Source organism: Amblyomma mixtum, chromosome 5, assembly GCF_055824585.1.
Source record: "Amblyomma mixtum isolate Tamu chromosome 5, ASM5582458v1, whole genome shotgun sequence".
Lineage (NCBI taxonomy): Eukaryota > Metazoa > Arthropoda > Arachnida > Ixodida > Ixodidae > Amblyomma > Amblyomma mixtum.
In genome coordinates, this window is record NC_143016.1 from 142,593,969 (window position 1) to 142,619,834 (window position 25,866).

The window sequence follows — 25,866 nt, forward strand, 5'->3', positions numbered from 1 at the left end:
GTTCGAGCCGGTAGGACAGTTGACAGGTACGGAAGGTGGTATGGAGGGTTATCTATGCCGACCCACACTTGATGTGAGGTACCAGGTGGAGTTAGCGAAGGCGCGCTTGGCGTACCTTCAGACACAACTTGCGAAAGTAAACGGCGGAAAGGCGCTGCTTCGCGAAGAAAAACCTCAGGATGATAAGAACGTCTTGAAGGTAATAGAAGCAAGACGACAGCAGGTACAGCTAGAGCTGGCTAAGCTGAAAGAGTCTAGGAGAGCTACTGAACTAGCGAGGGACAACTGCTCCGAGTCCCGAGAGGAGAGGCCACCTGTGCTGGAAGGCAAATCTTACGCTTGTCAAGCACAGGTCAGGAAAACAGCAGTGAGGACGATAAAAGCAATCAGCCGGTATGCGGGAATACCTCTTCGTTAGGAGGGGCCGGAAAGAGCGCAGGAAGCCAAAACAAGATTCCTGATGGGCGCGAAAATATCCCAGATTTTCCGCCACCGCGGATGGCTATAGCAACGAAAAGCAACAGCCCGATTCAGATGATCTGCGGGCGATCGAGACCAAATTGTCCGACAACAAACAGGGCAACGATCAATCTGCCCAGGTTAGCTCTACCCTAAATGAGACCAGGGACGAGGGCGCGAGTTCAGTAATAAAAACTCGGTCTCAAGCAAGCGCCGAAAAAGAGCAGTTCGTTCATCATGAAACGGCCAGCGACGACAGATGTGCTACGGGGCCTTCAAGCGCCTATAAAGTAGGGAGCGGAAATTTCAATGCCTGCCCGTGCAGGAACGGGGCAAATGGCTCCAAGCGAGGCGAAGTAACAGGAGGCAGGAGCGTGGCTTTCACATTTAAAGTCGGTGCGAGGAAAAGCACATTCCGTGCGACAGGCCACCTAATCTAGTGTAGCAAGACTGACCTTACTGGTATGGTTAGACGGGGCAAGGGCTATACACCTTACGCAGCACGTGGTTCGAACCGGCGCGCCGGAGAAAGCTTGCCCTCCAGTGTGTCGCGTGCTGAGGTATATGGACTTATAGAGGATCGGGACGTTTTCTATCCTGGAGGGCAGCAATTGTTTTGTTATCGCCCCGTTGTGGCACCAGCCTAATGAGCAGAGTGGCCATTAGGCGTTAATCGTGTTGATTGAGACACGTGGTGGCTCGAATGCACACAGGGACCCTCGGTGCGACTAAGGAGGCTCACGGGTCCACTTACGGACATCGTACGACTGCTAGTGAAAGCTCCAGTCGCGAGTGTCTGTGCGTATGTGTGCTCATTCGCGAGCAGGACGACGGTGTGCATGCAAGTGAACTGGGTACAGCCTATCAACTTGGACTCCCTTTACGGCGCACAGGAAGCATGCCACCGTGTGTATTTGAGTGTGCATTTTGCTTGTTTTGTTGGTGCGCGTGTGCATTTTGCGTCAGATTTTGCTTGCCTGTGCTGACACGATATGTGACAAAGACTGTACGTCGCCCTCGCGGCGATTTCATGAGTTTGACAGATCCCTTGTTGCTGTAATTCTAAAAGTCCAATTTGGGCCCTTTATAGAATCTTGGGAAGGGCGTGTAAGAGATCGGTAGTGCGTGCGGGGTCGTTAGTACCGCTAATTCTTTCTCAGCACCCCGCCGCTGCCGTCATCAATGACCCCCTCCCGGCGGGAGGGGGCGGCTGGGTGCGCTCGACCTTTGTGTCACCTTCTCGGGAACGACGCGACCGCGCGCGAAGGCGCCGGGCCGGGCGGGTGTCCATCGCCCTTTGGGGCTGATTAGCGCCGGCTATTCAGTGAGCGGTGAAAGCAGCCGCACGCTGATCGCCCCCTCGTCTCGGCGGACACCAGATATGCGACACAAACTCGCGACGAACGACTGGTTCGAAGAGTCTGCGGACATTCTGCAGGTTAAGCACTGCCGGACGGGACGGTGTCAGGGCGCCGTTGACGACGGGGGAAATAACAATGAAGAATGGCTGGCGACAGCGCGGCTAGCCGCGAGCAGCGAAGGCCTGAGTTGGGTGACGCGACTTACCGGGTTTCGGTGAGGCGCCGGATAGCTAGTAAGTCTCGTGATGCTAAGTCGCCGTGGTACGCAGGTCCGAGCTCGCAGTGGCAGTTACAGCGGTAACTGCCCGTTTATGCCCCATAATCCCCAATTCCGAGACGAGTGTCGTCTACTCTTTCTGTCCGTGTTTTTCGCGCTAAAATTTTGCACGACGCCAAGGTCGGGGGGTCATCGGGGGAAACTGATGGCACGTGCTCGCACGAGTGTATTGTTGTGATTGTTTTTACTTCGCTTTTTGCGAAGGAAAGGATGTTTTACCTCGCACGTGCAGGCACGACTGTGTATTTCTGTTTGTTTTTACTTTTTTTGCAATGGAGAGGGTGTTTTCCCCGACGGAAGCTGGAGGGCTGCCCATTCTCTTCATGAACCAATCATGTTAGGAGTCTAACATGATTGGATGCTACCAAAGGTGGGCCGGGCCTTTAGGTCTTTAAAACCGGGCCCCGGAGCCAGAAAAAGGGTTCTGAGCTAAGGTCAGGTGCTATGCATCTTCGGCTACGCCGAGTAGTGGCCTCCCCTAGTGTTAGCCAGTTCCGCCTTTTTGTTGTTTGTCTTTTTCCTGCTTAATGTGTCTCCAGTGCCTGAACTTGTATGTAATGTAAATATTTGTGTATAAAACTTCAAGTATTCCCTTTGTCCCTGCGTCGTAACTGATCGCAAGACCACCTCTGACGGGGCACCCCTGGTGCGGAGAGAAGCTTTAGTCTTCCAGTTAAACAAACCGTCTCTGGCGGGGCACCTCCGAGACGGTTTTCCTAACTGTTATCCTAACTTCCTTCCTCGCACCTCTGGTGCGAGGAAGGAAGTTAGGATAACAGTACCTTTTGCTGGGCTAGTTGGTGTGACATTGTGTTGAGGAATGTAAAAACAGCGCTAAATTCTACACGAAACACACAGAATCACGGACAGGACGGGCGCTGACTTGTGTGTCAGCGCCCGTCCTGTTGGCCTTTCTGTGTGTTTCGTGTAGAATTTAGCGCTGTTTTTACTTTCCTGAACACAAGGAAGTTCGGAGAAACTGAACTTCACTAACGTGGCGACCGGGACGTCGAGAGCCTGCTTGATGACTTTCCGGTGCATCATCATATTTGTGCAGGTGCAAGTAGAGGGTTAAGTAGAGGATTCTACTAAGCAGTTCCTAGTCAAGCCGCATTGCATCCTTATCCATCCCACTTGTTGGAGACCTGGCGGACCATACGGCCCACCTGGTCTACCACCGTGCGAAGTTTGGCCAGTGTGGTGTCGACCCTGCGCTGGTGGTGTATGAAGAGGCCAAGGACGCGGATGTCCTTGGCCTCCCGGATCGGTCTCGAGGCGAGGGATGTACATCCACAAATACAGACTTAGCTGGGGCGCATTGGAGTCCGCAGTAGGCCGCGTAGTCGTCGACTAGGGTCGCCGCTTTTTGCAGGCAGGATTCCATGTGGCCCAGATTACCTTGCGTGACCCAGATTGTAATTTCATCCGCATAAAGAGCGTGATGTATCCCGGTCAGAGACCGGAATTTGGAGAGAGGATGAAGCATTGTCAAATTGAAGAGGAGGGGAGACAGGACCGCGCCTTGAGGTGTTCGCCTTGAGCCGATGGTGTATGGGCCGTGTTCCAACTTGTATGCGTAGATAGGCTTGATGGTATTTAAGAAATGCTTATGGAATGGAATGTTTTGTGGCCACAGTTCTTGTGACTGAGGTGGTCCAGGATTATTCGTGTTTGATGTTGTCGAATGTGCTTTTAAGATCAAATGCCTGGACCCCCTTGTCGTTGTGGGGACATTCGACAGGATCAAAGATTTCGCGGTGGAGCTGCGGAAGTATAGCCTGTGCGGACTAGAGAGGGCGAAAACCGAACATGGTGTCCGCCAAGATGTGCTGTGTTTAGAGAAAATCGGAGAGTCTGTCGCGTGCCATCCTCTCCATCAGCTTACCGGCGCTGTCGCCAAGTCTACATAAACCCCTCCTGTACCCTCTCCCACCACCCCAAAGCCACTCTCGACCAGGTCCTTTTCCCTTTTCCTCTGCCCGACGGATCCTCCCCTGCGGGGCCTGGAGCACCTTAACACTTGGGAGGCTTGGGAGACCTTACTGCGTTCTGAGGACCCGGCCAAGCAAGCCATCGCCACAGGCCGGGCTGCCAGCGTCATAAGCCTCCGGGACATGAGCGTTTGAGTACCGACGGACTTGTGTGTCCCAAACTCCCCTGTTGCAAATAGAGTTTTCACCACCACCACCGACACATGACGTGAGGGATATGGGACGAAGGTTCGCCACATCAATAGGTTTGCCGGCCTTCGGGATGAAGGTCACGAGAGCCCACTTCCAGTCGAGAGGGAGAGACAGCGACGGCGCCTCTAGAAACGCTACACTTTCTCTCTCTTTATACCCTTCCTCTCCTCCTCTACCTATTGTCGTTCCTATCAGCACGCCGGCAGTGGTGGTGGTGACAACTCGCCAGTCACAGGCCCATGCTACATTCCTTTGCTTTTTCTTTCAATCTCTTACTACTACTAGGCAGCGCCGGGAAGGTTGGCCAAGAGCGCATCGCTTAACCGCTGCAGCACTGCGCCAGGAGGGGCATGAGGACTCCCAGGCGTCTATGAATGTAAAGTAGAGAATGACCTTCTGCATACATCGGAAGTAACCAAATACGCTATCAGCCGTCGCTGTGACTCAGTGGTTATGGAGCTCGGCTGCTTACCCGAAACACTCGAATTCGATCCCGGCCGCGGCGGTCTAATTTCGATGGTTGGGAAATTGTAGAGGCCCGTGGACTGTGCGATATCAGTGAACATGAAAGAACCCCAGGTGGTATAAATTCCCGGAGCCCTTTACTACGGCGTCCCTCATAGCCTCACCTCATAGCCTCACTCGCTTAGGAACGTTAAAGCGCGTAAACCAACCAAACAACGAACCAATACGCTAACACGTCAAAACCCTGAAGGCAGAGCCCAAGTGTCCCCTTTAAGTTTTGTAGAAACCCTTTCATTTTTGCTATAGTGAGAGCATAAGTGACATTGATATGCAGGGCCACTTTTCCTTTATAGCAAAACAAACTGTAAAAAGAATACCTGGTGCATCGCTTTGCGGTAGTATCTTGAAATCTGACACTGACAGCTGTCAGTAGTTGGGTCAGTTGGCCAAAAAACGTGATAAAAAACGACTTCTGAAGAGGATGGGAAGCGCCATGTTTCTGTAATCTTTCTACGGTCTCTTTTTCATAATACTGTAATCCGAGACGAGATAACGCAACGTGTTCAGAAAAAATTACAGCTGTTGTAACTGTAGCGTAGAGAGCCTCAGGTAGTTTCTTCCAAGCAGTGTTGTGGGGCCGTTGTAGCGTTCGCGGAAGTAAACCTGTGGGGAGGAGACCGCACGAGTTCCTCTCACCTACAAGAAATTTGGAAGGCTGATGTTGCATTTCGAGACGTGCATCCTCATCCAGAAGCAAATTTTTGAGCAATTTTTTGCTTTGTTTTGCTTTGAAAAAAGATGTGCACTCCAGGTAAAGGAAGTAGACTTAGGAAGAAGAAAATGCAAAAGCGTCGCTCGTTTTAATTATGTTTTATTGCTTTTTAAACGTCTTCGTTACCTTTACTATTCATGAACCTTGCTCTAGGCACCTATTTAGTGTGATCGTCGAGACGGTGGCACTCTTTTTTTAGACACTAAAATGTGTTATTGACGGGGTAAGTCACCGTTTTCAAGTTCGCTTGCAAATATTTTTCTGGAAAAGAGTATCTGATGAAGCGCCCCGCACGCAGAACCAAAAGTTTGTCGCTTTACCGTGTCGGTGTGTTGACTGCGTGGTAACGACTACAGAAGAAATGGCCTCACATTACGTGTTGACCTGAGAGGGGAATGGAGAAGTGTCGGTTCGGACATCTTGCACACCACTGTCCATACCTCTATTCCCTTCCTTAGCGGCACTATTTTCACACTAAACTATGTATAAGAGATTATTATATGGTAGGCTGTGGGTTTATCGCCGGATGTCTGAAATATCTTTTCATGAAATCAGCGCGCGAAAGACAGGACCTTACACAAAAACGCAGAATTTAGCAGAATTTAGTTATATGCAAGAACGCCTCGACAAAGTGAAGCTTAGTTTTCCATCTTAAGAGAACTTCAAAAGTATACTAATTGCGTAGGTGAGGAACATTTTTTTAAACACGCGGAGAGCGGTATTTAAAAAAAACGCTCTACTACTGCTTATATCACTTTCTTAGCTTCAGCTCTCTTATTTACGGTTTTTCCTACGCTACAATTCATTATAGATTACAACCCTAAATATTTTAATTGTACTCCTTTATGCAAAAACCGATGAGGTGTGTTGGTTAAGCGTACCAATAGTGGGTGCAGCTGTACCCCAAAGGGTGAGTGTGTGCATACCATACGACGAACAAGAAAAATGTCCCTCAAATTTAATCTTCATCTGTACACCAACAAATGTCGAATTGTTCCACGACCTCAGCAACTCGCTGGGTGAGAAAGAGCAAGTACGCGAGTACAATTTACTGTCGAGGGTTGCGGCGTTGTTCAAAGCGCACACAAGTTCACTTTTGCCTGTAGCATGCTCTAAGAATTTTAGGCGGTAATGTCTCTATTGACGGAAAACTTTTCGCAAAACATTGAACGCGTTGTCGTCCTGAAGACGAACGGTTACGGGATTCCCGCTGTCACTCGCAGAGAGACGTCCTCCGAAGGCTACGTTGATAATGACATAGAGCACCCAGAAAGACAGCAGGGCGGCGGTAGCAAGGCACACGGTAAGACAGGCAGTGCGAGTTGCCATTCTTGAATCATCTCCTAGGTGGGACGCTTTGCTGCTGCAGCTGCTTTCAGTGGTGCTCGTTCCTGTCCCGTCTGGAGTGGTGAGTGAGATACTTTCCCATGTGGGGCTGCCGTCGTTAGCTCGCGAGACGTAGTGCCGGAGGATTCCAGCCGGCATCCAACCAACCTGACCAGCAGCTGTCCCGTGTAGTGGAAATCGACTGCTGCCTTGTAGGAAGGGGTGACCATTGTTCTGACAGTTGTACGCCATCTGATTCTGCAGTTGCGGTTGCTGATGTGCGCTCGGTGCGCACATGTACTTAGCCTGGACTGTTTTAGCATCATGCATGAGCGCAGTGTCTGTGTGCTGCGGCGGCGCTTGAAACGTTGAGAAATTGACGCCGACAGTAGGAGGAGCATTAGCTGTGTAGAAATCCGTCGGCATCTTTGTTGGCGTTGGCAAAAGCATGGGTTTATGAATTCTACCTCCTAAATACGTTTGCGAGAGTTGCTGCTCGTATAAAGGTGGATAGATCAGCTTTGACGTCGCGTATGTCGAAGGGCTAGGAAGAGGAGGAGCCGCTTGTAGCGCTGACGCAGCATTGCACTCAGTGTTGAAAATAGGCGGCAGCGTCTCGCCCCTCTTCTTACTGGATACTGCTGCGACCGATTGCGGGCTCTTGCGGCCGATAGCCTTTGAAGACTTCGGCGATGATGACCTCCTCGCTCGATCTTGAGACGCTTCCTTGAACGATGACTTTCGCGAATCGGTTGCACAGGCGGAGCATTTCAGTCTTTTTTGCGATTGATCTTTCTGTCGCGCAGACGGCGAGTCGCGCTTGGATCGGCGGGAACGCCTCGGGCGACTAGCCTTTGAGCACGGCTCTGCTTGTTCGGTCGGAATGTCTTGTGCGGCAATGTAACATGGAGGAGAAGAATTCCTAGGCGCCAAATTTTGCGCACCTGCTGTGGGCATCACGAGCTGTACTGGTTCATTCCGACGCGTCTCCGTCTCCGCCGTCGTAGCCCACTGCGACTGGACGCATTGCTTCGGTACAGGGTTCCACGCAGGCAGATTCCGGTTTCCATCGGCTTGCGAACACCAGTGCTGTGATGTGTCCGGCGCCGATCTGAAGCGGCTTCTGTCTATACAGGCCGACGGCTGTGTGCCGAGCAGCGGTGGTGGTCCGCCGTGCGAAATGAACTGCTCGGCCGCCATGACACAAAGGCCCGTCTTTTTCCTCGTCTTTACGAAACACTGGATAACAACTGTGGACGTGTTGCCGCAGTTTCGAATTTAAGAAATAACAGTGGAAGGATCAGTGACGGTGCCAAACTAGCTGCTAACAGGCAGGACTGGGAACCATTCATACTAGGAGCAACTTTCTTGATACTGTTTCCATTCTGTATTTTTAATACGATAACATTTAGGCTGTTGTCTAAAAAAAAAATCTGGCTACTCTGATACGAAATTCTCTGAGTCGAGAGATCAGGTGACCTCCTGATCTCATCACAACCTGCCCTCTGTAGTAGGAGGGAACCTGCCTACCTCACGGTTGGCAAAATGTTCATCGTAGCGAAATTCAATGCAGTCGATAGCTGCCCACCGCGACGCCGCGCATGATCCTTACGGGAGCTCGGGAAGATCAGTCTGGGTTTCACAAGCCCCACGGGTGGCTGTGTCTGCAAGAGCCGCCTGTCGCGGTAGTGGAGCATTGCTTAACCGCTGAACCGCTGCGCTAGTGGTGGTATTAGACTCCCCACGATCTACGAATGTGACTCAGGGAGTCGCTACGTCATCAACACCATGTGACCTCCATTGGACCAATCATAGCGCACAGAAAAACTTGAAAATCTGAGGATCGCCATATATCTTAAGTTTCTGAGCCTGAAATGTTTATAAAGGCTCGCCAAAGAAAATTAACGGTAATTGATTGGTGGATCAAGTTTTATTAGTTGGTCATATAATTATAATTCTTTAAGAGAACCCAATGGAAGGTACTTAAAGATTCTAGAAGGTGATGACTCAGAGTACTATATAAGTCAAATGGAGCCGCCTTCCAGAGGAGTTTTGGCGAGAAAATCTCCACAAGAACACAAGACACTGACTGCAAACACCATACCAGGAAACCTAATGCTTTCGCATTTCTGTCTTTCAGAACGTAGTTTATAAGGCTTCCAAGCTTTCCAATCACGCAGGGGACTTGAATCGAGAATGAAATTAAAGAGACAAGATGAATATTTGAAACATTCCTTCCCAAAGAACTTACTTAGATGACACAAGAAAACCGCAAACATAGCGCTGTTCCTCGAGAGAATCATAACTGAAAATCAATAACATTGTTTTCCTTCTGTTCATATGAACTGGCTCACCGGTATTTTCCCTCTTTACACAATTTTTCTCCGAACAGGAGACAGTACTGTTGCAGGCCGCATGAGTTCGGGAATTATCGACGTCAGGTAAGTTTCTTGAGATGAAGTTTCTCATTTTTAACAAAAACAATACTAAACGCGTTCTCTCCGGGATAGTACTCGCCTTGAGTAGCGCTAACTTCCTCCTAGGGCATCCAACTGCACCAACCGGCGGCACAACTTCTTCCTGTCACTTTTTCTCACGCTAGGCGTGTATTCTGCCCCACTTCCGTTCTAATATTTAGCAAACGCCGACTCGCCAAAGTCGTTTTTCTATCTAAGAAATATTTGTGTTTCCTCTAAGAGAGAGTACCAAGGCAGGGTTGCTCACTCTACAGAAAGACCTCTTATCTCAGTTACTGAATTAGAGAATGATAACAGCCCATTCTAGAAGGGTCCATCCAAAACATAAGGCAAAGCGCAAATATTAATTTCTCACCTGAAGCCCAAACTGTCGTGACGACGGCAGAAAGACAGTTATGATGTGGAGGCTTCGCCACGCTAAACTGAGTTTATGCCTATCGTCTTCTGACCTTCACCCTGAGCTCTGTTCCACAAACCCCATGACAAAGGTGTTTGTTTCACATTTATGTTAAGAACTGCTGGAAAATATTTTGTGACGGGAAGAAATTCACAAGGATAAACCTGCCATTCATCCTTACTTTAGTGCTTTCAACACTAATCCCCATGGATACTGTGCCGCATCAGCCTCACTGATTACCATTTTTTTATTATTAAGCGTCTTCTCTTAACTTCAGCGGGGTGGCTCAGTGGCCATGGTGTTCGGCTGCTGACCCGAAAGACGCGAGTTCAATCCCAGCCACGGCAATCGCATTTCGATGGACGCAAAATGCTCGAGGCCCATATTTTGTAAGATGTCTGTGAACGATAAAGATCCCCGATTGGTTGAAGTTATACAGACCACTCCACTACGGCGTGCCTCATAGCCTCTGCCGCTTTGGGATGTTAAACCCCATAAACCCAAATCGACTTCAGCCACAAAGCCACTGAGCCGTGCGTGCATTCTAAATAACTATTCTCATTACCCTGTGGATAACAACCTTCTCATCATTTTCTAAGGTGCAGTGATTTGCGAACAGTTTCTTTTACTTTCTGACCATCTTTCAGGCGCTAAAGTAAGCGCTGTCTCAAGACAAATTTTATTTCTTTTCCTAACAATGTTGCCTGCGCGTACTCCGAAACATCTGTGTACTACGCATACTTTCACAGGTTTGTAAAATCAAATTCATTCGAGGCTTCCAAAAGGAACTCGCAGAATTATTGTAATTAGACGGCACGACCAACCGCCACTGTAATGGCTCATTATTTTACGCAAAGGCACATTGCTTTTTATTTGTCGCAATTCAAAATATAATTTCTACACCACAGAACTACCACGTCCAAGTAGCAGCACTTTGGTGTTGCAAGTCCATTAAAGTGGTGACAAATAGTGCGATGTTGCTAGCAAATACAGCTATATTGTTTTCGTTGCACGAATTCTCATGCAATTTGTAACGCTCTGGAAATCATGGAATCACAGGAGTTTGCAAGCTGTAGAGAAGCAGGCTGAGATTATTTTTGCTCGCACGCTCGTTTTGTTTGAAGCGGTTTACATGTGCGTAAAGAATGTAGGTCAAAGGACAACCGCCGAGGAGGCTGATTTGCTGGCGAGGCGGCCGCGTTTCGATGGACGCAGAATGCAACACTGGCCGTTTATGCGCATTACGATTGAACGTAGAATCTACCCACGTACTTCAATTCAATCCACAGCCGCCTACTTTGGCGTCCCTTACGCCCATGTGCCACTACAAGGCAGTAAACCCACCTTACCACATCAATCTAAGTAACACTGCTTGTGCTATATTTTGGCTTGCCACCATTTGTGAACAAGCCAGCCACCGTTACGATATGGAAATAGGAATTATGCTTATTATGGATTCCGTCACTGGATCAGCATGAGGCTAAAATCGAAGGGTGTCAAAAGCTGGAGCAGACGGAAAAGAAGTGGATCCGGGACAACTATTTTTGTTCATGCAGAGATATTAATGCACAATCCCATGGTAAAGCTGTAAACCTGGACGGTCACGTGGAAACAAAAGCACTTACTGCCTGAAAGGGGCGAAAAGCTCGTTAAAAGGATTTTTGAGTGGCACCGTCAAGCATTTACAAGTCTTCAAACAACAATCAGCGCACATTGAGAGCAACTGAAACAGCTCGCCGATCGCTCATCACGGCCTCGTGCGCGCAGGAGAGAAAAGGCAGGGTTTGCCTACTTCTCTGCACGAAGCCAGAACGAAACAGAATAACAGCCACCGCACTCTTCTTAAAATACGCGCGTGTTGACCAGGCTCAGAGACACAATAGCGTCTCAAACGCTACGCTGCTTCCATTCTTTTGACGTCATTCAGAAGGAGAGCGATAGCGCAAGCCAGACAGCTCGGCGATGGGTGTATACACCTTAGCTCGTCAAAACACTGGGACTGCGACATTTCCCCAATGTTTCCGGCAATGTTTAAACCATCTCTCTCCCGTCAGTGGTGCGTCAACGCCGCTGGAAGAGAAGGAACGAGGTCGCAGTATGTATTATCGCGACCAAGCCATGAACACTGGCTTGTATTGCATGTAAAAGAGCGGGCGGTGGACTGTTGCCGAGACATTTTACCTAGTCACGAATGTAGTTATGTATCCCTTTTATTGATCTTTCTACTCCTCACAGCGCGTTATATCCCAGCTACTTGGGGTGATAGGGGAGGGGTCTGGACGCTGCGAAATATGTCATCGGCTGAATGGTTTCAGTGCTCGTAAAAACATTAGCGCGTCTGTCCCATGAATCAAAACCACACTGGCCTACAACGCCTGGTTTGTTGAAAATGAAAAATTGGCTATGTGTTGAGATCAATGGCAACAGGAAAGCGACAAGGCACGGAAGCAGGCGATGTAAGAATGTCATTGCGTTCTCAACTAACGCCCCTTCCAGGGAGAACCGTAACGATTAAGAAGACTCACGGCTTGGCTGGACCTTGGATTGCAGGCGTGGAGCGGTAACTGGATTATTTGATAACAAGTGACCAGAAATACTCTTCTAGCAACGAAGTTTTCGGCACTGAGTAACAGCAGAGACAGCAATAACCTGTGCAAGCACTTTAACAACGACTTTGTCTTCGTCCGAGCGGTTTCGAAAAAGTGAACTGTATTTTCCGTTAACGCCGGCTCTTAGTGCACTAATGACAATGCTTAGCCGTTGTGACTGCAAGCGCAGAGCGATGGCTTCAGAGCTATGGAAACTTGGCAGGATTTTCAAATAGGGGCTTGCAGCAGTTCGATTGCATTAGCCGATCGAAGAACCATTTTGGCCGTAAACGGGACCAATTTATTATAACATGAACAGATTTGCTTTTCTTTGGGGCTTTGTTTACGTCTTTATAAAGAAGATTGAAAAAATACAAAGGAACGCAGCTAGGTTTGTGTTCTTTAAATTTTCCAAATCTGATTCACCCTCCGAAATAATGCAATTTCATGGTATTCCTCGCCTTGATTGTCGTCGACAAGGTACTCGTTTAGATTTTCTTTTCCTCTTGCTCAACTGTAAGTTGGGACTTGACCCGTCATTGTATCTTTTCCTTCGGCCCGTAAGAAGCACACGCCACTATCACACCAGCCTGTTAGCACCATATTTCGCATGCACAAATCTGTTCAAATTTTCTTTTTTTCCGCGCACAATAGCGGACTGGAACTCTCTGCACCACGCGGACCAACACTGACATATTTGACATCAGCCATGCTTTCGAGGCACTAGCATTTTAACTTCCCACCTTATGCAACCGTCTTTTTCCCGCCAACTTTATTCCGCTATTTGTTTACACAAGACTTAACCTTATGTTTCTGTGGGTTTTACCTTTTAGCTGTTAGTTTTTTCCGCGATGTTTTCTTAATTTTAGCTGTTAGTATTTTTTGCCGTGTTACTTGTTGGCATTTTATCTTTTTCATTTCCATTGCCCTGTTAACTTTATTGCTTTTATCGCTTTTATTGGCTTTTGCCTTTTTGTTTTTATCGGTTTTTGTTATCAGTATCAATTTTCATCTTCACGAGGTCTGGCGTTTTTCCCTTGTTTTTTTCCCTGTTGTTTTTCCTGCCTCCATTGAAACTGGTTACCTTCACATGTTATATTAGTTAAGGTTTTTGGTTTGCTTGTGCCGCTTGTCTCATAATGACCTTGTAGATTTCACTTGTGCTTGCTTTCCCTGTGTGACACGCCTCCCTGACATGGCTGTATATATATGTTGCATCTTTACTTCCGAAATAAAGTTGTAAGTTCAGCGCTCCTGTCCGTCGTGTACCACCTTTTTCTTGTCCGTTGTGTTTTGTGCGCTGGTTCCTTCAGAAGTATGTATTACCAACTAGCCCAACAACAAGTGTAGCCATGCTTTGTAAATGTATGCATGTTTCTTTTCCTTTTCTTTTTTTTTCGCGATGTGACTTTTTGTTGCCATGTGATTTTTCTGATTTACTCAGTATGTACAGTGCCCGTCCTGCTTGGACCTAACCATGGTCTGCACTATGTACATAAATAAAATAAATAAATAAATAAAAGATAGAAGTGGTGAATGAGATAAAATGACACTTTCATTAACACAAACTTTTCTTTCCGGCCAAGTCAAGGGCAAAGAACATTACCCGTGCAATGAGGCTGCGCACTGTGATGTGGCTTCATGACTACGACTCCGACCACGCAATTCATAGTCACTTTGAACAATAAAAATTTTCGACTACAACAAAGCGCACTCTTTAATTTTTCGTCCTCGTTAAAACTGAGAACTGCTGTTTTGCTGGAAACTAATGAAAGCCTGGGCGTTTTGTCTTCAATCCCCTTGCAAAGCCAGGGCTGACCTTTGAGTCCCGGCTGGACAAGTTCAAATCCTTCGGAAGCTTCCCCCCATACGCTTACACAGATGTCTTCATGCCAACACCTCACTCTTATCTCCCCCCGTTTGACCATCTTGACGAGCGCGGCGCAATCAAAGAACCCTCGGTTAAGCACTCCCGCCATTCATAGTGGCCCCACGCGACTTTTCTTCCCCAAAGTCGCCTACGTTTCGGTTTTTTTAGTTGTTGTTTTTGTGGGTGTGTGTGATGTGCACACCAAACTGTCGAGGGATTTTCAGAACGCGGCGTGTCGGCAGCGGTGCGTCGAACAGCGGAGCGCCGTGCGTGCCAGCCCCTCGTTGCGTGCGTGCACGTGCGTATGGTGTGCGCGAGGCAGGTAGGAGGAGCGGAGAGCTGACGTATCAGCAAACCGAGGTGTAGAGGAAGACACCGCACCACAAGTCTGGTAGTTCAAGCGTGGAAGTGGCACCTGTCTGACATTGGGTTCGAGCTGCCAGTAACTTCCCTTGGATCATCGATGCAAGACCATTGAGCCCCATTCATGCGTAGAGGTGGCAGCGGTGGGGCTTCGGGTCTGTGCTGGCGTGGACTTCCCTTGAATCAACCACGCAGGCCTACTGAGTCCCTTTCAAGTTGGAAAGTTGCAGCAGATGGATTGAGGGTCCTTGCTGCCGAGGCTTCCTTGAAAAGGCTGCATAAGCCAACGGTGTTTCGGGACGCCGTCGACGAGACCTGGCTACGGTTTTCCTGCTGCAGCTGCCCAGTTCTTGGGGACGGCTGACAGTAGTTCGTCAGTGTCTCTCGTGTCCATCTCCGTTCCTCACCTCCTCGCTCTCTACCATCACTTCCCTGGACGCAACGCCAGCGACGCATCGCAAGTCGCCAACCCGCGTCCTTGCTGCCTGCAAGGCATTGCCGCTCCACCTGGGAGGCTTTGTATCCGGTGAACTCTCTCGTTTTTATCCGTAGTGATGTAAGCGTGTCTAGTGTGTGTTTTTCTTCGTGTTTTCGTTTCTTTTATTTTCTCCTTTTCTTTAAAGTATAAACACTGCTTCGTTTTGTTTTTTTATTCGTTTGTTTTCTTCTTCGAACCTGCACGCGAAAGCATTCGCCTCCAGACGTCAGGGACGCGTCATCCCGATTCGCGACAGTGTGTGCATGTGAGCACATCTACAACCCACTTGTGTCTAGTTATATTCCACTCTGGCCGCCTTGACTCGCCGTTGTGTTTTGTTTTGATGTATTTTGTTTACTAGTTTAAGTCGACAACACAGGAGTGCGTCTCAAATCTACTCTGTACTCCGGCTACTGCCTGTTTCCGTACACTTTACTTGCTGCCGCTACGTTAAGACTCAGGTCGCCGTCCATTCTTCCCTCCCACCTTTTTTTTCTCTCCTTATCTTCTTCTTTCTTTTCTCCCCAGGATCGCAGACGTGGGGGCCGGGAGGCGACATTTACTCTCCCCCTTCCTGTTCCATTTGTGCATTTTCTTTTTTTTCTTTTGACGCATTCTTCCCTTCCACATAGATTGCTTGTTGTGTTGGTTCATGAGTCGAACACCTGTACATGTAAGACCATTTAAGAAGAGAAGCAAGAACCTTGTAACTTCAGTCTTGAAAAAGGACAGGCTCTGTCCGAAACGTCGACTCGCAATAACTGTTTACCTAAATGAAGCTTTTCTGAATTTCGCATTTTACCTCCAGCAACCAAGTACGTTTACCTTTTTGTGCTATATATATATGAAGAGGCGCACTAGCTAACTGAGGCCAGGGTTCGAGATTGTGACGTTGGCTGTAAGACGTCACGACCAAATGCATATTCCTGGCTATTATGTAGAGCAATGCACGTAATTTTTTGTATTCTGTCAACTGCATAATTAGTCAGTATTATTTAACCAGCTGTGCAAGCAACAATAATAGGCTGAAATCCCAATGACGAAGTTTTACAAAAATCCGCCAAACATTCGTTTGAACAGTTATTAACTTTCAAACTATCATGTATTAGGTTACATTTGCTCACTGCAGATGGCCGCGAAATACCAAAAAGAAATTCCACGTGGCATACACGCTTGTGCGCTGGCTGTGATATTGAAGCCAGCGCAATCGATGGAAGGCATACCGCTGGCGCAAATCGCACCGCCGGCAACTGTGTCGCTGCCGTATCGCCTTTTAGGCGGCAGTCTACAGGGCAAAACGACCTCTTCGTTCCTACGAGGAACGTTTGACGGCACTGCAATGACGGCGCGCAAGCGGGCTTGTGACGTGGTGTTTTTATCTCTTTTTTTTTTGTATTTCGCTGGGCTCTATAGTGAGCGTAAAAACTAATGCTGAATAGACGGAAAGTTACAAGCTGTTCAATCAGATCGCTATCAGACCGATCTAAAACTTTCTCGTTGGAATTTTTTCTTATCCTTGTTGCTTGCGAAGTTTCTAAATTAATGTCGACTATTAAGCACAATACGAAAAATGTGTGGCCGCCGCGGTGGCTCAAGGGTCGTGGTGCTCGGCTGTTGACCCGGAAGATGCGGGTCCAACCCAGCCGCGGGGGTGGAATTTCGGTGGAGGCGAAATTCTGGAGGCCCGTGTACTGTGCGATGTCAGTGCCCTTCAGTACTGCGCCCCAAATAAGCTAATATATACTCAAAAAAGTGCCTTTTTCGCAAACCCCTAGCGATAACAGGAGTGTTAGAGGCGCGTATAACCTGGGATTTGATATAGAGCTTTGTATTAATCAGAATAAAATATGAGGGCTTGCGATGCCAGTAACAGGCATTTGATCGCGCTCCCTTGAAGTGTCGCGGCTTTTTTTTAAACCCTTGCTACAGCTAGCTGGGACATCTTGTGTGTGTGTGTGTGTGTGTGTGTGTGTGTGTGTGTGTGTGTGTGTGTGTGTGTGTGTGTGTGTGTGTGTGTGTGTGTGTGTGTGTGTGTGTGTGTGTGTGTGCCTGTGTGTGTGCGCGCGTGCGCGCGTGCGTGCGTGTGTGTGTGTGCGCGTGCGTGTGTGCGCGTGCGCGTGTGCGTGCGCGTGTGCGTGCGCGTGCGTGTGCGTGTGCGTGTGCGTGCGTGCGTTTCAATGTTATGTGGATCCAGATTAACGTTTTCGGAACGCTATATCGAAATTCTCCCTGGGGATAACTTGCATCCTGCACGTTAACGTCATTTCCTTAAAGTCCCCTATCAGTCGAAAGCAAGAGAGGAGTTGTATTGAAACCAAGTATACTACAAACGGATGTTGCATTGCTTCTCTTCTGTGGCGGTATTGATCGGAACAGGAAGTTAGCTGCGCAATAGTTTTGTACATAGGACAACTCCAGAAAAAGTAGGGAATATGACAAGTTCTTGACAGCGGTCAGATCTGACCTCCCTAACCATGGCATGTTGCATACAATAGTGACCCAAACAAGCTGCCTTGGTGGCATCTCTTTCGCATCCCGCTTTCGAGGGCATTTATTTTGAATGCGTTATAACATTGCCAAGTTATATTCCGATCTCATCGTTAGACGTGATGCATCCTGTTACACGGCACTGCCATGTAGAGCGAGGTCCATTGGAAAAAATTAGGAGTCACTTTGGCGACTAAAGTGGTGCAAGGCGAAAGCCTGAGTACAGCATTCTGCCACGAATGTGTTTGTGAATGATGATTCAAGTGCTACCAGCGAATGACGCGTCCATTGGCTGTCTGCGTGTGTAATTGATGTGTGGTTAACATGTTAAGCTTCGCCTGTAAGAGTGGAACGCGACAGCGTCTTGCAACGCTGCCAGGGAGTCCACAGAACGCCATCGCCAATTCGGCTGTACGCCCTGCTGGACGGTAAATTTATTTTTTGAGGAAAGGAAATGTATCTCTCTCGCATATCTGGGTGGACACCTGCACCTCGCCATAAGGGAAAGGGGGAAGATGGGAGTGAACGAAGACGCCGTATTAGCTAGACGCGCCTTTGTTCATTCCAAACCATTCAGCTGGCATTACGGAGTGGCTAGCGTGCTCGTATCGCACTCCGGAGACCCTGGTTCGATTCCCCAACTCTACCAATTTCGCTCTTGGTTTTATTGATTTATGCGGTCTAACTAGAAAGGTTAATTAGGCTATTTCATATTTATATCATTGTATTTCTATCCATCGTGTTCTGTCATTCACCTGTCAAATGTTGGAACTGTCTAGGATGTTCGACACAACGTATATGAAACGAGCAACGTCGAACTGAGTGGGGAAGTGCGTGGTGGTGGAGCGAACGCGGCTTCGTACTTATCTGTTTTTTTCAGCAGCGTCTCCTTCCGCGGACGCTGTTGTCGCTGCGACGCGCGTCTTTCTTTTCTTTTCCTCTGTCTTCTGACCTCTTCATTCTCCTCTATCTTAATTTGGCTAACTGATTAATTAAGCAATTAACTAAACTCAGTGCCACTTAGTTGGAGCATCACTATACGATCCCTTTGATTGGTTGCATGGTTACTAGCCAAAGTACAATTGGCCCCATTTGAAATTCGCGCACTGTGACGTCACGAGCATTTCGACCAATTGAAAAGCGTGACATTTTCTGTCGACAACTCCTGCTTACAACGATGAGGCATTAAAGGCTTCCGCCTTAAAAGTAGGAATTCTGGAAGAACCCTCTTATGATTCCGATAGAGCCAAGACTACAAGCACTTGCTGATTGTTAGCACGTGCTAATATTTATTTCACCGCTTGCAGAGCATTCAAAACACACATATCACACAAATTCATTCTTAAATAGGCTTTTCAGAAATGAATGCAGGTCATTGAATGTGTTTCTTTTTTTTTACTTTTGAAACCAACAAGCCTAGATTGCCCGGAAAAACTTGCACCGTCTGGGGTAAAAAATTATGCAATATCTTTATAGCATCCGTATGTTCCCACCCTGCCTCTATGTAGTTTTCACGGTCTCAGTAACACTTATGACTAAATTCTGTGAGAAATAACAGCGTGAAAGTTTTAATTTAGAATCTTTTAAAGCCTTCATGCGTACAAAAATACCTAGCGAAAACACACATTGCGAAGCAGCCGTGGCACTTGTGTGAAATGCTTAGGGAGCTTTTTTAAACGCAGTTTTCTCTATTCGCTTAACATACTGTTTGTCGCATAATCGGGTACTGGTGAACTCCAACCATTCGCACTATACTTTGCCGGTTAGTGACGGAAGCCACCACAGGAAACGTTTACACGCGTATGTTTACAACGTGAGCGAATGCATAGAAGGCGAGAAAGCAGACGCTGTGCAAGATTAGGTAGAGCACTGCACGTGAAATTCCCAGGCCCTAGGTTAGGATACTACGATTTCATTCATCACAAATAGAAAAAAAAGAAGAAAAAATACACGGCTGCTTTCCGCGTCTTCAGTAACCGTTTACGTTCAATAGCTGTAATCTCTTTGTCATGTAAATTTGTGGGCAGTTCAGTCGCTTTAGCATGCATAAAGCTTCATCTTAAACGACCGACTTCATGCTCTTTCGGCTTTGTGACCACGTGGAGATTTCATTATTGAAGAAGAAGAGGTCATTTTATCATGGCTGCCGGTCGCTATATCCCTTACGGCACACAGTCTGCGGCAGTTAGCAGTGCGCGGCCATCCATACCGGCAGACAACAGCCACTTCCTGTCTGCGCCACTACTGTCCAAACATCAAACACCGCAAGGAGCAGACCCGACCCGCGTGCCCTCAGACCACATCCCGGCTCAGTTCACCAAGTCGCCATGGACAGCCACGACCAGGTACCAGCCGCGCGGCGTGAAAATGCTCCCGCAAGTGCCTCAGCCACCTCCTGCACAGAACCTCGCCCCACGCAGTCCTTCACCTCCAAGAGCTCGAGACAAGGCGAAACCGATGACCCCGACACGGATGCGCAGGAAGAGGAGGTCAAAGCACTCTCCCAGATCGAGGCGAAGGTCTCCTTCCCCGCATCTCAGAAAGCGATGGCGAAAAGTTCGCGAAAGTTCATCCGATGAGCGCGAAGTGAGTGAGTCATCGGAATCTTTGTTAACGCCACCAACAAGAAAAACTCCTTCGCCAGCAAGGTCATATAAAGGGCGTGGTAATGTTGGCCTGACTACCGCAATGGGCCGGAAGCAGAGGAGCGACCAGCCGCCTATTTCCTCAGATACATCGCGGAAATTCAGTCCCGAAAGGACAGGCGCTCTGCCAACTGGGTCTCGACCTGCCAGCCCCAGCGCGAACTTTGAGGCTCATACAGTGGATCAGCCACAGTTTAGCCAAGATTGTTCGGCGATGGTAGGATTCAACCGTGAGAGCAGCATGGTTCCCCTACCTCGAGACCCACGCGTATGTTTTGATTCAGCGATGCCGCCCTCTGTTCCCGCCGCCAGTATGCCTCAGCGGCGTGTGCCTGCTGCGGACGGTCAGTCAACTTCGGCCTTCTTTGGAGACAACGGAGTGTCTGCATACCGTGACATCTACGGCCAGCTGGAAGGGGCACCGTTTGTACCGGGTTACACCGCAAGCAACTACAGTGGCAACGCGGGTCCTTCTATGGGAGCCTGTTTCGGTGTACCGACACAATGTGACCAGTCTCTTCCACTCGTCTTTAGGCAAGTCGAAAAAAGTCAGCGCAAGGCTTCCGTAGCTAAAGCCAGGAAAATTCAGCTGGAGGGAGGCCCACTAACCAGCAATTCTACAGAGGGCGACAGTAGCAGCAGCAGCTGCGAGCTCACTAGCGAGACGGCCAGTTTCGGAAGCATGACACGCAGGGCGCCTCTTGTCCTATGCCTCGGCGCCGCCGCTGTGCTGTCGTTCTGGGCTTTTTACGCTCTCACCAACGTCGTCATGAGTGGACACGACCTGACCAGCAACAACCCTGACCCCATGACTGTTCGGGCCGAAGAAGAAAGCGTCCGCAGTCTTACGACACGTCTGACTCATTTCCAGCATGGTCCATTGGTGCTGAACCCGAAAGCGCTCTCTGAAGCCAAAACATCGTTTCGGCATCGTGCTAGGACCGAGGCGGGGAAGAACGAAACAGAGTTAAACGTGACTAGCTCAGCGGAGATTACCTAGGGACGTACGCTGTTTATGCCACGCATTGGAGGATGTTTGAACTGTATGCCGCGTCCACATTTCACGTGTGATATCGAAATTAAGGCGTTCTTCCGAGCCCCTTCCGCACCTGTAGCTCTAAAAAATAAAAAAATATATATTTATTAATACATTGAAAAAAGCAACCAAGTCTAGGTGACCATGCAAGAAAGCAATCATCCACCAATTTCTGCAGGTTGCTACTGAAAAAAAGATAATGGGCCTAGCGTGATAGTAACGTCACAGTACTTGCTTCCGCCACCACGCACGTCTTAAGAATATTTGCTTCAAACTAAGCCTTCTCCTGTAAATTCTCAGTCATGCACATTTATTCCGCTAACTACCTTACGGAACTCGCACTGATGTTCATTAAAAGTAGTCGAAGTACCCTGTCATCGCCTTCCCCCTGGTTTAGCTAGCATGCTATCACTATTTGTCATTAAAGGTTGCTGGACTTAAATGAATGTTTCAACAGTCTTCTTACCCAAGACCGCATAACTTCTATCGTATAGCGATAGATACACTTTCCTCAGTAAAGCCGGGTATTGCCGTGTGTGCAAGATGACTCTGGCAGGTGGTGTCCAAAGAGCAACCGAGGAGGCACCAGAGAGCAACCCAGGAGGTAGGTGGGTCACCTAGGTCACGTGACCTTGCGGCGTCATCCCAACCTGCCCACTCAATAGAGAGCAAACTGCCAGCTATGTAAGATGGCAGTTAAATTAATCATTGCTTTCTCGGAAAGGTCAACCTGGGCCGCACAGGGCCCACTGCTGGGAGCACGTTCCATCGCAGGGCAGTGACGCATAGCTTAACCTCCATGCCATTGCGCCAGGAATGGTATGCGGACTCCGAGGGATCTGTGAATATAAAGTATAGAATGCCATACTTCATAGATGGGAAATAAACCACTGCGTTGCCGCGTCATATGCTTAATGCGGAACATGAGTCCCCTCCAGTTTTTCACATAGTACCCACCAGCGACGACGGGCTAGCCTCATTAATACGTGAGCTTCTGAATGCTGCCGCAGAAGCACGTGTGCATGTGTTGACGGTAGCGAAGCAGGAAACTGCACTTGTGCCCACTTTGCTCAAGAGAGAGAGAGAAAAACTTTATTACGGCAAGTGTGTTTAGACCCCCCCTTGGGTACCTGGACCACCGCACGGTCCCACTCTACGTCGGAACGTTCATGTGGTGTTTGTCCATGACGTCGGCACCCCGAAGCACCGCAGCAAGCTGCGATGGCGGGTCCGGAGACGAGAGCACGACCTCCCAGTCCTCCCAACTTGATAACGTGGGCTGTCCCTGCGGGGGAGGATCAGCAGGGCAGCCGAAAAGGATGTGGGAGAGTGTGGCGTGAGGGTCGCCGCACAGGGTGCATGCAGGGGAGGTGCCACAGTAGTGGGATAGCAGCTGAGGGGATGAGAGAGATATCCTCGCTTCCCTTCGCACTTTGCTCAAAGGGAGGTTTTGGCGTTGAGAAATAGCCCGGACACAAAAAAATAGCAGCTGATTCACCTATGTCTAGTTGAAACCGGTAAAAGTGACATTTTTACTCTATAACCAAATATTTTTACTACAACACCTAAGAAAGCACAAGACGACCGAAAGCAGTGGCATCAAACGTAAACTGAGAGAGTGTACATCTTTGTACAGAGCGTATCAATTCCGTACCGTGGCAATCATTCGAGCTTTTTTTTTATGTTATGTCTGTAACCCTGGAAATGAAGCTTTTGAATTCTGCTTTGCACGGCTTCTTTTCAAGTGACACGCAGGTTGGGGCAGTTTTGTTAGTTTACTATCATGCGTCAATGCGTAATGAATATTGTTCAAAAGCGGTCCACCGAGTTGCTTAAATTCTTTACAGCTTCTACTCATTGCGCACGCACTGCGCGATGTCAGGGCACGTTAAAGAACCCAAGCAGGTCGCAATTTTCTGAGTCCTGCCCTACGGCGTCTCTTTGAGTAGCTTTTGGATGTTAAACACAAACCAACCATCATAGCACGCGTGCTCATTTTATGTGCTTTTCTCTCGAACGAGACCATGTGATATCCCTCAAAGGCTAACAAAGCAGGCTTAGTTGCTATTTTTCGTATTGAACGTGTAGAAATGTAACACTTTCAAACACGTGCAAATATTAACAATTGAAGAATTTTAACGGCAGCTACCTTTCTCGGGCAATAAAAACGACTAATTCGACAACTATGATGTTTTCGATGACCTAGGCTTTTGGAGCGGCAGTGATAACATGAACGAGAAATGTTATAATGTTTCTCATGATTTTTAGCGCTTTATCGTCGGAAGTGGCTGTAGGAAGTGTGACTTGCGACAAGAAAATGTTGCCATTCGTACATCGAGCGTTGCCAGCATGGAAGAAGGTGTTGGGACTGGGCATGAACAAGAACTGGAGTACAGACGTGTGTGCCGGCATTGTAAGCAATGCACTGACATAATAAAAGCCCGCCGCTCTTCTTGACTGAAAAATGGCTTCGTAAAGCGCACAAGCAAGGAAACCTACCTTGCGCAAATCGGCACTAAAACATTGTTTGATCAAAGATCGCCACATCATTATCATCATCATTAGCCTGACTACGCTTACTGCAGGGCAAAGGCCTCTCCCATGTCTCTCCATTTTACCGTTTCCTTCCCCGGTGGCGGCCACAGTATTCCCGCAAATTTCTTTTTCTCACCCGCCCATCAAACTTCCTGCCACCCTCTGCTACTCTTGCCTTCTCTTGGAATCTGCTCGGTTACCCTTAAAGTCCGGCGGTTATCTTGCCTTTGCATTACATGCCCTTCCCAAGCACACTTCTTGCTCCTGATTTCAACTAGGATGTCATTAACCCGCGTTTGTTCTCTCACCTACTCTGCCCGATTCCAATCTCTTAACGTTACACCTACCATTTTTCTTTCCATAGCTCGCTGCGTTGTCCTTAACCTAAGCTGAAACATCTTTGTTAGCCTCCACGTTTCTGCCCCATAGGTGAGTACCGGTATGACACAGCTGTTGTATACTTTTCTCTTGAGGGATATGTGTAAACTGCCATTCATGATCTGGGAGAACCTGCCATATGCGCTCCACCTCATTCTTATTCTTCTAGTTATTTCCCTCTCATAATCCTGATTAGCTGTCACTACCTGCCCTAAATAGACATATTCTCTTACTACTTCCAGCACCAGGCCATCAATTGAGAACTGCTGTTCTCTTGCTAGACTAATGAATATTACTTTGGTTTTCTGCGTGGCAATTTTTAGCCCCACCGTTCTGCTCTGCCTGTCTAATTCATCGATCATGCTTTGCAGTTCATGTCCTGAGTGACTTAGTAAGGCAATGTCATCAGTGAATCACAGATTACTTATGTATTCTCCATTAAATCTTATCCCCAACTGTTCCCATTTCAGGCTCCGGAATACCTCTTGTAAACAGGCAGCGAATAGCATAGGCGAGATCGGGTCTCCCTGTCGAACACCTTTCCTTATTGGAATTTTATTGCTGACTTTATAGAGAACTATGGTAGCTGTGCAATCGTTACAAATATCTTCCAATATTTTCACATAACACTCACATAACATAAGCCCGTAGGTTGGCTGCACAAGCACGTTCCCAGTGCAATTAGTTTCGCTGATTCTCCCCTGTGCAGAATCCGTATTAAAACTGCCTTTATCTTAGGAAGTTCTTCATTCATAAAGGAAAAATATCATGCCCGCAGCGCTCCGTAATCGAGGTTTTCGCGAACCACAGAACAAAAAGAGACGGAGATGGACATACGGTAGGGCAACATGGCAGGAGAGCAGAATGCAAATGCAGGGTGTCTGTTGACTATAGAACTTCTTCGACATCGAATCAACTACGAACATTTTGGCTTTTCAACAGTCACGAACAGGAATAGTGAAATTAGGTAAATGTCTAAGCAACAAAAGAAATACCGACCCCATTATGAATCGAATACTTAATGAACCGAATCGAAAATTATTGCTATCGAATATTCGCTATATATCCGAATATTCGTAAAAACGAATATTGGAATATTCGCTATATATCCGAATATTCGTAAAAACGAATATCTATTAGAAACAGTAAAGTGCTAGAGGAGGCCCTGCAACTCAAAGAGCAGAAGCTCAAACTGAAGGAAGATGCAGCACGGATCTCTACTGGGGAGCACGCAACACGCAGTTTTTCTAATGACACTATGGTATTCATGCCGTATGAATAGAACAATTACCTTACGCTACTCGTTGGAGCAAACAAACTAACAGCAAATCTCGGCTGATGTGAGGAACGAGTGTTTCAGCCATGGCCTCCTGTATAATGTATTAAAGCAGGGTTTGTGAAACGTAGCCTCACAATGCCGCATTATCCATTCTTGAAGGTCACGTACAGGGGCATTATGAGCGCCCTCGCCAAACTCACCGCGTTAGGGCTCTGAACTTCTTCCTCACGGACACCGACTGCGGAAGCATGCTGTACGGCGTCAGAGTGGGCTCATTTTTTGAAACAGTCGTTCTAGAAAACTACGGTATGCCCTTAGAATTTTATGACAATTGTTCGCAAACATTTTGGACCCTTAATTTTAGAACAGACTCGAACCATTTCGTATAATATTGAGTTTCTCATAATGATTCGTTGAACGATCTGCATTCAGCAAAAGCTCCTAAATGTGTTAAGGAAATATGTTATGGTATTGCCTTATGACAAAGCTT

General features: G+C 47.9%; 1 protein-coding gene across 1 annotated transcript; it reads right to left on the minus strand.

Annotated features, from left to right (window-relative positions):
- Nucleotides 1–6,654: 6,654 nt before the first annotated feature.
- LOC149343943 (uncharacterized) lies at nt 6,655–8,043 on the minus strand. Its single transcript, XM_089542530.1, has one exon. It carries the CDS (start codon nt 8,041–8,043, stop codon nt 6,655–6,657), a length of 1,389 nt encoding a protein of 462 aa, XP_089398656.1.
- Nucleotides 8,044–25,866: the final 17,823 nt, after the last annotated feature.

Excerpts from the sequence above, each read along its gene's own strand:
- LOC149343943 (XM_089542530.1), bottom strand. The coding sequence starts at position 8,043 with ATGGCGGCCGAGCAGTTCATTTCGCACGGCGGACCACCACCGCTGCTC.